At 43.7% G+C, this 14,792-nt stretch overlaps 1 protein-coding gene across 1 annotated transcript in view; it reads left to right on the top strand.

The window, feature by feature from the left end:
- The window catches only part of TDRD9 (tudor domain containing 9), a 115,314-nt gene that overhangs the window by 72,385 nt on the left and 28,137 nt on the right, over nucleotides 1–14,792 (top strand). The window contains exons 17-26 of the mRNA XM_021679715.1: nucleotides 311–476; nucleotides 564–627; nucleotides 702–765; nucleotides 1,050–1,094; nucleotides 1,822–1,875; nucleotides 4,747–4,863; nucleotides 5,876–5,983; nucleotides 7,950–8,050; nucleotides 11,229–11,402; nucleotides 14,194–14,305. Coding sequence (XP_021535390.1) covers nucleotides 311–476; nucleotides 564–627; nucleotides 702–765; nucleotides 1,050–1,094; nucleotides 1,822–1,875; nucleotides 4,747–4,863; nucleotides 5,876–5,983; nucleotides 7,950–8,050; nucleotides 11,229–11,402; nucleotides 14,194–14,305 — 1,005 coding nt within the window. The remainder of the gene's footprint in view (nucleotides 1–310; nucleotides 477–563; nucleotides 628–701; nucleotides 766–1,049; nucleotides 1,095–1,821; nucleotides 1,876–4,746; nucleotides 4,864–5,875; nucleotides 5,984–7,949; nucleotides 8,051–11,228; nucleotides 11,403–14,193; nucleotides 14,306–14,792) is intronic.

The following is a 14,792-nucleotide window of genomic DNA, read 5'->3' as shown; positions in this document are numbered from 1 at the left end:
TTGGTTTCATATGGTGCATGCCATATTTGTTAAATTGCGAGTGAAATAGACCTTTGTGGGCGGATCTTGAGTGTTACCTTGTGGTGTCACCTTTTTAAAAAATAATAAAATGTATTCTAAGTTCCTAAAAGCAAATTAAAAGAATCTTTTTTGGTAGCATCAATTTTTCGTCAGTCAATTTAGATGTCTTTTAGAATAATCTTTATCACCAGAATTTGGTCTTCATTTCCTGTTTAGACCCTCTGCCTTAAGGGAAAAAAGTGCAAGAAGAAGTCAGTGCTTGCTAACAGGGTTAATTTATTTTGTAAAGGTTGGGGCACTTGCAGTGAGTGGGCAGAGAGAAGATGAGAACCCTCATGATGGTGAACTGACCTTCTTAGGAAGAGTTTTAGCCCAGCTTCCTGTTAATCAACAGCTTGGTAAACTCATAGTCCTCGGACACGTATTTGGATGTCTAGACGAATGTCTTATTATAGGTAAGTATGAGCACATGGAAATCTGCCAGAAGGGGTGTGGAAATCCACTCTAATGATCTCACCTCATCTTTGTTTTTCTGTTGTTAGCGGCAGGTCTTTCTTTGAAGAACTTTTTTGCAATGCCTTTTAGGCAGCATCTTGATGGATACAGGTACGTAATATTCATAGTTTTAAAAGTCACTTTGTTTTAATGGTATCGCATGACACTTTGTTATCCGTTTCTAGGAACAAAGTGAATTTCTCTGGCAATAGTAGGAGTGACTGTATTGCACTTGTTGAGGCTTTTAAAGTAAGTTTTCTCTGTGCGGGTGGGGGAAAGCAACTACTGTGGATTGTTACATTTTCCTACCATAACCCTGTCTCTGCCGGAAGCAACATGATCATGGCTTGTTGATGTCCAACATGAAACAGACCATGTTGGAAGAAGTAAATGGGGGAGGGAGTCCAATTTTATGAAATTGATTGGAAAAAATTAAATTTGTGTTTTCTGTGGTCAAAATGTGTTGAAATGAGACTTTAAAGTTTTTTAATTAGCTAATAAAGTGTTTTTGAGACTGGGTCCTTTACTTTTAGATGTGGCAGACTTGCAGAGAGAGAGGAGAGCTGCGGCATCCAAAGGTTGGTTCTTCCGTTTGTGGCCGGTGGTGAGGGACCCAGGGAGACTCCCCGAGGCTTCTCTCTTGGCCTGATCACCGCAGGTGACACAGGAGAGCGCCATGCCTGCGCTGAGGTCACTGTGGCCTGTCCTCAGAGGGCGGCAGGCTGTAACAGTGAGCAGACAGTCGTGGGGCAAAGAGCCTGTCTTTGCTGGCAGTGGTCCCTCGCAGGGGCAGCTCTCAGCTCTGGGGGTCTGCGGCCGAGCCCTGCTGTGTGGCTGGCCTTCCGCCTCCACGTGCGCATGATCCTGCGCAGGGTCAGGAGCCGCCCCAGCTGTCAGTGCTGGTCCTTGATGTGTGTGCCTTGGGGCACCGTGCACAACCAGCAACTCCGGAGCCTTTCCTTTTGCTGTTTGTCAGCTCAGTTTTAGAGAATAGGCTTAAAAGAATTCAATATGTAGACCTCCTTTTTTTTTTTTTCCCTTTTTGGTCCGGTTTTGTTCCCCTTCTAAACTGATTAGGTTCAAAAGACTGTTGATGGGTTTGTGAGCTTAAATTTGCCAACTCTAGAGGTATCCTTAGAAGAGCTACTTACGTTAAGGTTAAAACTTCCTTTTAAAGAGTCAGCCATGGTTTTTCTCTGGTTGGTGTACGTGTTCTTTTTGACTTACAATTTTGGATGACATAGATGTATTATGGTAGCCAAATTCACTCTAATTTGTTCATTAACATTGTGCCTTTACTTAAAGGATGAACTTGACTGGGGGCGGTTAAATTACATTCAAATCAAGAGAATCAGAGAGGTGAGTCGTGAGTTCTGTGGGTGTTTGTGAGGTGCCTGTGGTGCGTGCGCAGTGTGGTGGTGAGCCCTCCGCCTCCAGTGGGGTCTGTGTTCGTGGTACGTGTTCAGGATGCACTTTCTGTGGTATGTAATTTATGAATATTTATGTTTAAGTATAGAGTACACACATACAACCTGTATGTACGATTAAATATATGTATTTAACTCATACTGTTGTTGTATTCTTATAATTCCAAAAATGATAACATCATTTTCTCATTCTGAATATTGTGTACTTGTGCCCTCTCAGATTCTTGATTAGGTTTGTGTGTTCAGGAGGTCCCCAAACCACCCTCTGGCTCAGTGATTGGCTAGAAAGACTCACAGATCTCAGAAAAGCTATTCTACTCATGGCTATAGTTTATTAGAGCTAAGGGATGCAGGTTAAAATTAGCAAAGGTGAAAGGTACATGGGGAGAGGTCCAGACGACCCAGGTGCAAGGCTTCTTCCGTTGGCTTTCCTGCGGGCTTGCGGGCACAGCCAGCTCTGCCAGCCACCATGGATGACAGCAGGCGTGAGGTATTGCCAACCGAAGAGGCTCACTTGGGCCTTGGTATCCAGGGTTTTCCTCGAGGCTGGTTATGGGGTGCCCGCAGAGCTGACCCTACTTACTTAGTTGTTCGCCCCTGCAGAGCTCATGCTGGTACTGCGGGGCACAGTGCCTCCACCCTAAATCCTGTTGCTGCCACCAGCTGCTGGTCAGCTCCAAGGCCTCAGGCAGACAGGACACTCTGCTGCGGCAGGATGTTCCAAGGGCTGAGAGGCCGTGTCCCAGGAACCAAGCCTGGCTTTGGAATGTGCAGGTGTGGACAGCCCAGGCCTGCTGGCTTAACCCTTCACTATGCAGTTGGTGCATGCTTAGCCTCTTTGACTTTCAGAGGACTTACTCTTGATTTGCTTTGTCGGTCTTCCTGTAGGTTTTTTTTGGGGAAGGGGAAAGGTGGAGGATTTAATTGATTTTTGCTTTTTTCTGTTAATTTAGTTCTTTGTTTCTTGGTTTAGGTTTTTAGTTTTCCTGAGATGAATATTTACTCCATTAATATTTCCAGTTTTTCTAGTTAAAAGCATTTAAAGCTGTGTATTTTCTTGTGCACAATTTGGCCACATCCCATTGTGGCCAAAAAAAAAAAAATTTTTTTTTTAAGATTTTATTTATTTGAGAGAGAGAGAGATAGTGAGAGAGAGCACAAGTGGGGAGGAGAGGGAGAAGCAGGCTCCCCGCAGAGCAAGGAGCCCGATGTGGGACTCGATCCCAGGACCCCGGGATCCTGACTGAGCTGAAGGTAGATGCTTAACCTACTGAGCCACCCAGGTGCCCTAGAAATATTTTTAGATATCTTGCTTTGTGGTTCATTTCAGATTTTATTGCATTTTGGTCAGAAAAATTGACTTGCATACTTTTAAACTGATCTTTAACTAGAGAAGTCCTATGTGACAGCAGCCTTAAGAAAGGTTTCAGGAACATGGAAGTACATAGGCTGACGTGGGTGGTGGGCTTGGCTCTTCCATGTTCCAAGCTTTTCCCACCTCCTCACAGGTCATGGCTTTTAAGTTTTTCTGTCTTTCCAGTTCTTTTTAGTTGTTTTCCAGTTAATGTTCACACCTGTGGTTTGTATTTTTTTTTTTTACCTTTTTAGTTTATTGAGATAATTTTGTGGTAAATTAATTTATGAACAATTTATAGGTATTTGGGGTTGTGTATCCTCATGTGTGTGTACTTTGATGTTTTGTGTGAAATGGTTTTTATTGCAATGGGGTGATTTGTTCAGAGCAGCTTTTGAACCATTGGTCACTTGAGCTTGGGTTTTTTTTTTTTTTAATTTTATTTAAATTCTAGTTAGTTAACATATAGGGTAATACTGGTTTCAGGAGTAGAATTCAGTGATTCATCACTTAATACAGCACCTGGTGCTCATCCCAACAAGTGCCCATCCCTCACCCACGTCCCTCCAGCAACCCTGTTCTCAGCTTTTTTTTTTTTTTTTTTAAGATTTTATTTGTGTGAGAGAGAGCGAGTGGGGAGGGGCAGAGGGAGAGGAAGAATCTTAAGCAGACTCTGAGCTGAGCGTGGAGCCTGATGCGGGGCTCCATCTCACGACCCTGAGACCATGACCTGAGCCAAAATCAAGAGTCGGACACTTAACCGACTGCCATCCAGGCGCCCCTGTTCTCATCTTGTTTTTAATCACAGAAGCAGTACACATCCATGTGGAGGTTTTGAGGTGTGTAAAGGACTTAAAGCAGAGGATATGGTTCTGGTTACTTGCTTTGCGATGCCCAGAGGCATTGTAGGTGCATGTTTGTAGTGGTTGTGTGTGTGTGTGTGTGTGTGTGCGTGCGTGCGCGCGCTTGTGCACTTACAAGGATCGTAAAGGACGTATGGTTCTGTGTCCTGGTATATTCTGTTAGTGTTGTATTGAACATACTTTCCATTTCTTATTTATCTTCTTATTCATTTGTCTTTAATAAGGTGACTCTTAATAAATGTAGTGTTTAGGGGCGCCTGGGGGGCTCAGTCGTTAGGGTCTGCCTTTGGCTCAGGTCATGATCCCAGGGTCCTGGGATGGAGTCCCGCATCGGGCTCCCTGCTCCACGGGAAGCCTGCTTCTCCCTCTCCCTCTGCTGCTCCCCCTGCTTGTGTTCCCTCTCTCGCTGTGTGTGTCTCTCTCTGTCAGATAAATAAGTAAAATCTTAAAAAAAAAAAATAAATAAATGCAGTGTTTAATCCCATAGATATATGTTTTCTGCATCGTACACTTACTTTTCAGTGTTTTCATTATTCTGAGTAGCGTAAGTACTTTGAGACATCATATTTCCATGTGTTTTTCTCAGGTGGCTGAATTATATGAAGAATTGAAGAACAGGATCTCCCAGTTCAACATGTATGTTGGTTCTCGGAGGCCAGTCAGGGACCAGGAGTATATATATAAGCAGCGGTTCATCCTGCAGGTGTGCTGGGGTTCCCTGGACGTCTGTTCTTGTCCCTTCTCCTTGCTAAGTGTCATGGTTGAGAAAGTACCTACGCCTTCTTTCTGATACAAATCATGCCTCAGGAGATTTTAGGCCCACGATGTTCACACTGCTTTTGGGGATAGCATAGTGCAGGTTTTCCATGTCATCGAGTTGGTCATCCAGCCCCATTGCTGGTCTCCAGGGGAATGTTTCCGTAGCATACCAGCCATCGTTACTGCTTCAGGAGAGGTCCTTGGGTTTTTGCTTTTAAGAAACTAAAAATGTTCTTAATATTATTCAACATATGTAGCTATTCCCTTACACTGAAAATATTAACTTTAGGGGACATGATCAGGCTAGCTTGTCAGATGGGATCTTACAGGGATTGTGTAGAGGGAAGCGTATCCTACAAAGGGGCTAATACTTCTACTTTGGGGTTCAGAGAAGGAATACATCTATACACATCAGCATGTAGAATTGGGTTGTAGGTGGATGTCTGTGAATGAAGTGATGCTGGAAAACAGTGTTTTTCTGGATGTCAGATTGCCTTGAGGCCGGGGAGAGTCTTCCATGAGTGTATGTTTCCAGTGGAGTATTTTGATTGACGAAGGGACTTTTTGCAGAGTGCTATTTAGAAGTACATATTGGCTGTGCTTCTTGGGGCCTGGAGAGGTGCCTGGCCCCATAGAGGTGAGTATGTCGGACGACGGGTGAGACAGTGTGTACAGGCATTCGCACCTTCACTCAACTACCACTGTTTCCTAAACTTCCCTCTGAGACGGGTTCCAGCTCTTTTGAAGGAGAACATGTCCAGAGTGCTTCTGTTAGTAATGGTGAAATCATCAGAATTGTGACTTTCTACTTGATTGGTAGAGGGTCTAGTATTTTTATATAAAATCTCTTTTACCTTACAGATGTTCGTTATATCATTCTGGGAAGAGAATAGTGTATTGTTGAGAGAGACCGGTAAATAATGTTGCTGGTTCATGAAAATCCAGTTCTCTTCCAGGTGGTATTGGCAGGTGCTTTTTACCCAAATTACTTCACTTTCGGACAGCCTGATGAGGAGATGGCGGTGAGGGAGCTGGCTGGCAAAGACCCAAAGACAACTGTCGTGGTAGGAGCTCCATTTCAGTGTGGCTACTGCAGAACGTTATAGCCCTCCAATTGTTCCCAATTTATAAGGACCTGGTGGATTTTCCCCCCCTAAAGTGAATATTATGGCTTGTTTGACCTTTTCACATCTACTTGCTCCTCAGTCTGGCTTTCTTTTTTGCAGACCTGGCCTTGAAAGAAAGTCTTGAGAAATTACATGTTTATGACTAATGCTGATTGATCATATGCTATTTTGAAGGATTTAAGACACTTCTCCATAAGTTTAAGAAATGAAATTGTTAACTGTTAGTTAACAATTTCATTTCACACAAAGTGTAAAATGTTACTGGTTGGCAGCTTCATACTGGGATTTAAACTGTGATCCCCAGACCTGAATGTGATCCCCAGACCTGAATGTATTCCAGTAGAATCACCCAGAGAATGTTTATTTTAAAAATCATGTTTGAGGGCCCCATGCTACAGAATCTGAACTAGAAGGAATGGCCTGAAAATTAGCATTTAAATAACACATGTTTTCAGTGAATCTGATAATCAGCCACAGGCTTGGACCATTGGATCAACATTTGTAGACCATTTGTTTAAACCTGAGCACATGGTAACCTCAGGAAGCACAACCGGAATAAAGCATGCAGGAATTGGACTTCTATTGGACTTCTTGGTTCCATCATCAGTTTCTCTGATAATGGGGAGGTGTAAAGCACTTGGCCAAACTTGCTGGCATACAGTAAGCACTCCCTATTGTTGTGAATGTCCTCACAGTTGCTGAAGAGATCATGCACGGGGCAGGGAGGGTTGCAGATTACTAGAGGTCGCAGACTACTTGTGGAGATCTTTGAAGAGCCTAAAAGTTGCTGGTGTTCAGGCTGGAGATAGGCCGCTGAGATGCACTTCATATCTAGGGAAGGGGTTTTAATTTAAAAGGTTAAATTAGCCTTTTATCGCTGCTGGGGGCTCTGCTCCCATGGATCTTCAGGGTGGACGAGGCTCTTTTGGTTGGCTTCCTCGAATCCCTTCGTGGTATTCTCCCCTTCCCTGTGTACTTGGAGAAGGATCCCATAGGAGTCTCCTCAGACACGGAGCTGTGCTTGCCTCCTCCATCCACGAGGCAGCCTGTTCACCATGCACTCTGGGCGCCAAAAATTTGTTTTCTGTGTATGTTGTAAAAACCCAATGATAGCTAGTATTGACCCCGCGCTCACCTGAGAAGCCCTTTATGACATACTTTGTATTCATGCTTCTCTGAGCCTCACATTGACCCCTCGAGGTGGGGATTTACCATCAGCCTTACTTCATGGGGTGGTTGAGTCCTAGGGTGACTCCATACTTTGCCTCAGGAGACTTGACAAGACAGCTCAGAGCCCAGGCATTCGCGCCCACCCACCGCCTCTCTCGTGGGGCCAGGGTGGGTCCTGAGACAAGCAGGACCTGGTGGCAAGGAGCCGGGGCCTCAGGTTTCCTGCCAGAGCCAGAGCCTGGAACAGGAATTACCGGGACAGAAGAGGGAAAGTCAGCACTCGGGGCTAGGAGAGGTCTGCAGCAGCTCAGGGTGCTTTACTTTGGGCTGTGGTGGTGGGAGTGCCCCCGTCCCTAACCTGTGCTGTGCTCCCCCCTCCCATAGTTCCCATTATTCCTTATGTAGAAAAGGGTCTTTCAAAGAGATGCATTTAGTCAGCTTGATTACTTGAAGGTAAAATAAAACACAACTCTTATTTTTTGTTAGATTTTGGATTATTTTAACAGAGAAAGAATTATCTTTTATTTAACATACATTTATCATTAAAATTTACTTGTAATGTAAAAGTCATCAGTCATTAAATACCTAACCATAGAGTCTATATATTATGGTTAAAGACAGTGAATTTTGTTTTTGTGAAATAAATAACGTGCAGCAGCTTTAGCTTATGAATGTTACAGTGTTTTGTTAGCTCTGACACCTGCTCTGATGAATACTGTATTGTGTGTTACAGTTGAAGCACATTCCCCCCTATGGATTTCTCTACTATAAACAGCTACAGTCTCTCTTTCGACAGTGTGGTCAAGTCAAATCCATTGCATTTGATGGTGCAAAGTAAGTCATGTATTTTTGTGTAACAACTGCAATTATGAAAGAGCCATCACGTGTTCAGTGTTTGCGGGGAACTAATTCTTAAAACTGAGTGCATGTGGAAATGGGCCTCTATTCGGGCTGCTCAGCATCACCTTGGAACGGAGCTTTGGTTTATCTTGTTATCATAAGTGATTTATCTTCCTTGTCAACCAAGTGAGCTCCTAAAGGTGCTAAGTGGGGAGCTCGGTGGTGCCGTGGGTGCTGTGGCGGGTGCTTGGAGCCTGCGCCTGTCCCTAGGTTTTCACGGGGTATCCCTAGTAGGGCCACAAAGAGGCCCCAGAGTAGGGTTTATCTGCTTGTAGTTATTTAGAACATATATGTTCTAAATATTTTTGGAAGACAGATAATGCAAAAACTCAGTTATATTGCACCTTATTTTAGTTGCAGATAAAGGAAACAAGATGGTATGTTTTGAAGTATCACTTTGAGTTTTTATTTCTAAGAGGGACTGTTGTGCTTAAAGACTATTTACAGTTTTAACCATCTAGCTGAATTCCTGGGACCAGGTGAAACTTAGGTCTCTGACTCCTCTGCCGTCTTGTTCATCATCCCTATTTACAGTTTTAAATTGAATTTTAGTTTTAAAATTAGATATTCTTTTCTGGTGTTTTATAAATCGTATTTCATTTATAAAACTTGGTAAAATCTAGTGAACAAGAAACACTTCCACTCTTTCTTTGACTGATGTCCAGTAACTCAAGTTGAGTACATTCAGTCCCTTTTCCGCTTGGATTAATTCCCTCAAACATTTTAAGTTCTGTTCCTATGATTAATATATTGATTTTCTTTGTAAGCATGTAAGCACGTGCATCTTCCCCCTGGCTTGTGCTTGTGCTCACATGGTAAATTCGTAACACTAACAAAGTCTAAGTTCTTTTAACAACCGTTACGGTTTTAACTAATTAAGCTTAAAATATCTCAAGGTTTTTCAAGTACCTAATACAAATTACAGTGAAATTTTTGATCGCATTTACAGAATCACTTCTTTAAAACTGGAATCACACAGTGAAGTTCTCTTTCTTGAATATTGGAAGTCCATTTGCCTTGGCTGAGGTTCCAGTTACGGGTGGGCGTTCTTTGATGGGTTGAGTGGCCTGCAGTCTGGGCTCTCACTGATCTTCATCATTCTGTGTTTGTTTCATTTTCTTCCTGTCTGAGCCTTTGTTAAAGGTATTTTAATCCTATTTTGCGTGGTTCTTTGTATTTCTGGCATTTTAGTCACCGTAGCAATGTCATGTCAGTTACTTGGCGAAGTTACTGTGTTCTTCTGGTTATACCAGGAACAGTTCTTGTGCATCAGGTGTTTAAAGGCAAAGAATGACATGAATCACTATTTGACAGAGTGAAGGCTGGATTCCTTCTGGGATTGTGCAGGGCCCGCTTTAGCGAGGAATCTGTGTCAGGTGTGAAGGGCATCTGGGCACAGGTAGTAAGTGCATGGATGCATCTTTTCCTCCCGTAGGAAGCTTTCAACCCAGTTGTGGGGTTCTGTAGACATTTGCCTGTCGTGAAATGTTGTGGGAGAGGCCCAGGTGGTCAGAAGACACTCTTTCTGGGCCTCAGGAGCAGTTCACTTGGGACTTACTGAGGAGGTGTGTGAGGTGGACGGTGGGGGTGGCTGGTGGGGCAGGATGGGGTGCTGATCCAGTAGGAGCCCAGTGTGAGCCCATTTGGGACTTTGGAGAGTGTGGGGTGTGTGCCAGCCGCTGGCTTTGTGTCAGGTTTGTGTGGTGGGAGGCCAGGTGCTGTGCTCTGGATGGTCCTTTGTGGCTGCCTGATCAGGATGGGCATGATAGATGGGCATGTGGAGACCCCTGAGTGTTCTGAGCTGCACTGTTGTGTAGGACTTGGTCAGGGAATGACGAGAGAGGGGCCTTTTGTAGTGACCTAAACCAGAGGTAACATTTGAAACAAAGGAGGCAGCAGGTGAGACAGAAGCTCTCTTGGGTTTGGCTGTTGATCACATGTGCAGGACAAAGAAGAGAGGCAGGCCCAGGAGGGCAGGTCTTCGAGACAGCATTGACCAGAGAGGGGCTGTGAGGAGCTGACTCCTGGTGGGGGGAGGGGGGGGGGGGGTCCCACAGGCGGGACTTCAGAATCCTGCTGCAAGATGAGCATCGTGGAAGTGTGGTCTCAAGTGTGAAAGAAACTGCCTCTGAGGGAGGGACTCTGGAGCCCTCTAGAGAAGGGTGACAGGACAAGGGGTTAACGAATTGGGCACAGGCCAGGGGGAAGATAAGATGCGCGTGCTCGGCAGTGAGTCCACCAGGAGGCGGGTGAGGAGGGCAGAGGAGAGCCAGCTGTCCAAGGACAGCAAATGCAGCTTGCAGAGAGGCTAAGCACAGGGATGCACACTGAGTAGGCCAGCCAAGTTAGGGGCTTAACTCTCTTACCTGCTTGACACTCTTCAAGGCTGTGTCCTTTCCAGGGCTCAGGTTACACATTTCCGTGACAGTACTTGCAGGGGTCATAGATCTGTTTGCATGAGTATGATGTTTTGGCCCAGGGACATTCATGTACAAGCAAATGTGAACTTGGAGCTTTATTTCTTTATACCAGGAAATGCCCAGCAGACACCCTTAGTGCATGCTTGGTTCTCATTCCCCAGAGAAAGGGATGGGAGGGGTGCCCAGAGGTGGGGGAGGGGGAGGTAGCGTGGGATGTTCGTCAGCATGACTGGGTGGTAAACTCGATGGTGTTTGTGGAGGGAGATCACAGAGATCACTGACCTACTCATTTGTGTGATTTTATCTTATCTGTGTTTTATTTTACAATAAAGTAGAAAAACCTCCAAAACTCAAAAAGCTGTCATTCTGTGTTCATTTTGAGAATTAAGATTTCGTAGCTGAAAAATCTCATTAGCGTTTGGTGTTTATTGTGCATTATCTGCATTATATATAAGGTTGATATGTGGTTTTACTTTAATGGTACATCGTTGTAATTTTTATTTCTTTTAAGTAAATAATTTTCATTTAAGGAAACACTTCTTGGTTAATTGTAAAGTGAAGAGTTACTGGTATTTCAAGGGGAGATGGAGCTGAACATTTCCGTCTAATCTTGAGAGAAATTAATACACACTTAGTTTTTTTTTTTCCCAGATGCCTGATAAACTAATTTTTTCTTTCCATTTATGGAGCAGAGCCTTTGTGGAGTTTTCACGTAATCCAACAGAGAGGTTTAAAACTCTTCCTGCAGTGTATATGGCAATTAAGATGTCTCAGCTGAAAGTCTCCCTTGAACTGAAGGTTCACTCTGCAGAGGAGATTGAAGGGAAGGTGGAAGGAGGGGCTGTCTCAAAGCTCAGGAGCACCAGGTATTTCAGAAGGCGGCCGGGCAGGCCTCTGTCCACCTGCTTTTGCAGTTTCAGAGGCTGCGTTTAAATGAACCTTGCAGCCAGAGCCCTAGTTTCCTCATCTCCTGGCTGTGTGTACTTGGGCACGTTACTTGACCTCTCTGAACCTTGGTGCTTTTCTCATCTGTTTGTTTTTTTTTCAGTTTTATGGCAAAATAATTGCCATCCATCGCTGTGCAAGTTGAAGGCATTCAGCATGACAGTTTGATTTCCTTACACTGTGAAGTGACTACCACAGGACATTCAGTGAACACAAAAATTTATCCTTGTGACGAGGACTCTTAGGATCTGTTCTCCTAATGACTTTCCTGTGTGTCTTACGGTAGTGTTAGTGTTAGGGACCGTGTTGCACACTCTATCCCTAGGACTTACTTACCATAGAACTGGAAGTTTGTATCTTTTAACCGTCTTCCTCGTGTTCCCCCTTCTCCTACCCTCCGTCTCTAGTACCTCAAGTCTGATCTCTTTTTCTATGAGATTTTTTTTAATAGATTCTTTTTTTAAAAAAAAAATTTTTTGGAAGATTTTATTTATTTGACAGAGAGACCCGGTGAGAGAGGGAACACAAGCAGGGGGAGTGGGAGAGGGAGAAGCAGACTCCCCGCTGAGCAGGGAGCCCGATGCGGGGCTCGATCGCAGGACCCCGGGATCATGACCTGAGCCGAAGGCAGACGCTTAACGACTGAGCCACCCAGGTGCCCCTAAATAGATTCTTTTTTTTTTTTTTTAAGATTTTATTTATTATTTGACAGAGAATGAGAGAGAGAGAGAGCACATGAGAGGGGGGAGGGTCAGAGGGAGAAGCAGACTCCCCGCTGAGCAGGGAGCCCAATGCGGGACTCGATCCCGGGACCCTGGGATCATGACCTGAGCTAAAGGCAGTCGCTCAACCGACTGAGCCACCCAGGCGCCCCCTAAATAGATTCTTAAAAAAAAAAAATAGATTCTACATGTAAGCGAGACCATACAGTGTTTGACTTATTTCACTTAGCATATTGCCTTCGAGACCTATCCATGTTGTTGCAAATGGTAGGATTTCCTTGTTTTTATGGCTGAATAATATTCCACTGCATATATATAGCACAACTTCCTTATCCATTCGTCCAGTGAGGGACACTTAAATTGTTTCCATGTCTTGTCTGTTGTACATAATGCTGCTATGAACGCGGGGATGCAGGTGTCTTGCTGAGGTAGTGTTTTTGTTACCTTTAGATACATACCCAGAAGTAGAATTGCTGCATCATATGGTGGTTCTCTTTTTAATTTCTTGAGAATTGTCCATACTGTGTTCCATAGTGGCTGTACCAATTTACAATCCCACCAGCGCACAGCATTTGTCTTTTTGATGATGGGCACTCTGAAAGGCATGAGCTGATACCTTGTTGTAGTTCTTATTTGTATTTCCCTGATGACTAGTGATATTGAGTATCTTTTCATGTACCTGTTTGCCTTTTGTGTATCGTCTTTGGAGAAATCTCTATTTAAGACTTTTGGCCGTTAAACAATTTTTTTTCCTATTGAGTTGTGTCTGTTTAATAGATATGGTACCTATTGTACAAGGTTGTTGAGAAGATTGAGCGGAATCATGAAAGTAATTCTCAGTTTAAATAGAAGGGATTAGACCTAATATTAGTTCCTCATTTCCTTTGTTTAAGCACAGTGGCGTATTCTCTGTTCTCATCAGAGCAGATGGTAGGACAAAACAGAGATGCAGCTGGGAGCACCTGGGGGCTGGCCAGCACAAGCTGCCCCTTCCTCGTGGAGGAACAGGAAGGCTGGGCTGCCCATGTGGCTGGCCCCGCGTGGTGGCACTCACCACTTGGCAGCTGTCGTTGGGCATGTGGATTTTCTTTTCTTGGGCCAAATTAAATCACCCTTCAGGATTTATGAAGGATTCCTTTCCCTTTTGGTCACACTTTTTGAGTACCATGTGTAGGAATTCTCAGTCATCCTTTCTTATTTGTGACCTTTTTAATTTTATGAGGAACTTGACAGGAATTTGGGGGAATTGGTGAGAAAGGGAGATATGTCCCATTGAATCTCATCCCGTGGGGGCGGTTTAGATTCTGAGACTCTGGGGGTGCAGCGGGTTAGGTCTGTAACACAGGGAGGATCTTTTCTTCTGGTAACTTTGCCTGAGTCACTCTTACTTCAGAAATGGGTCTGAAAAGTTGAAGAGAGAGTTGGGTCAGGATCTCTTGTATAATTTTTCTTCTTCTTCTTCGAATAAAAGCATTAGGAAAGGGATATTTTGTTTTTATCAAATTTGTATTTCATATTCTTGAACTTTAGCTTTTACTCTCTTATTGTCCTGAGGGATGAATGATAACTCCTTGGTTTATCAGAAAATCATGTAGGTCTTTTCTAACAGCATTGAACAGGGCATGGATTCTGGTACTTTCGGAAAGGTCAAAGTCACCTCTGAAACCAGAAATTAGGAAATATTGCAGGTCTTAGATTTAGAATGTGTTCCCTTAAAAGTCGATCTTCTGTAAGAGTCTTGACCTTTAGAATCTATTGTTGAAGGGTAGTGTGTAACTGTTGGGTTGCACGGACCTCCAGAGCAGCTCAGGAAGCTGTCGGAAACTCAAATTTGAGATGAAATCAAATTTGTCATCTCCAGGTTAGGTGTTTTATTAAAATGTTCTTTTCTTGTATAAGCACTGGAATAGTTGGGGCCATAACTTCACATACGGAAGTACGTTTTCTTTGTAATACCTGACTTTTTATTTTTTTAAATCACGTTATGTAGGGTGAACGTGGACTTCCAGAAGCAGACAGTAGATCCTGTGCAAGTCTCATTTAACACATTAGACAGATCCCGGGCAATCACAGATCTCCTCTTAACAATTGATGTCACAGAGGTGAGATGGTGTGTTTGAATCATTAGAACTTTTCTGTCGTCTTCACCTAGAGCCGTCATGTTGTAGACATGAAATAGCACACGTGTACACACACGTGTGCGCACGCACGCACAGCATGTGCACCTTAGTGATCAAGTAAATGCAGGTGGGTTTGAATTTCTGTCCTTGTTAAATTGAAATGTGGCTACAACACAGAATGAAACACAAATACTCATTCTAGAATCAAAGTAATTTTTAGAATGTTAGGTACTGTTTAAGATGCTAAAACATTAATTTTGGCAGCGTGAGACACGTGAATGTTTTAATTGGCGTAGTGACGTATGGCTGTGTAATTCAGTTTATGTCAATAAAGCTGGCGTCAGCATCATTACTCTTCAAGGTGTGGTTGTTACTTCTTCAAATAAAATGTCAGTGGAAATGCATACCTGCTTCCTGGTAAATCTGTGACTACACTCACCAGGAGACTTCACACAGAAGCTTGGGCTCC

The sequence above is a fragment of the Neomonachus schauinslandi genome, chromosome 9 (assembly GCF_002201575.2).
Source record: "Neomonachus schauinslandi chromosome 9, ASM220157v2, whole genome shotgun sequence".
Taxonomy (NCBI): domain Eukaryota; kingdom Metazoa; phylum Chordata; class Mammalia; order Carnivora; family Phocidae; genus Neomonachus; species Neomonachus schauinslandi.
The sequence above is the reverse complement of the archived record's forward strand: the minus strand, read 5'-3'. Positions and strand labels throughout refer to the sequence as shown.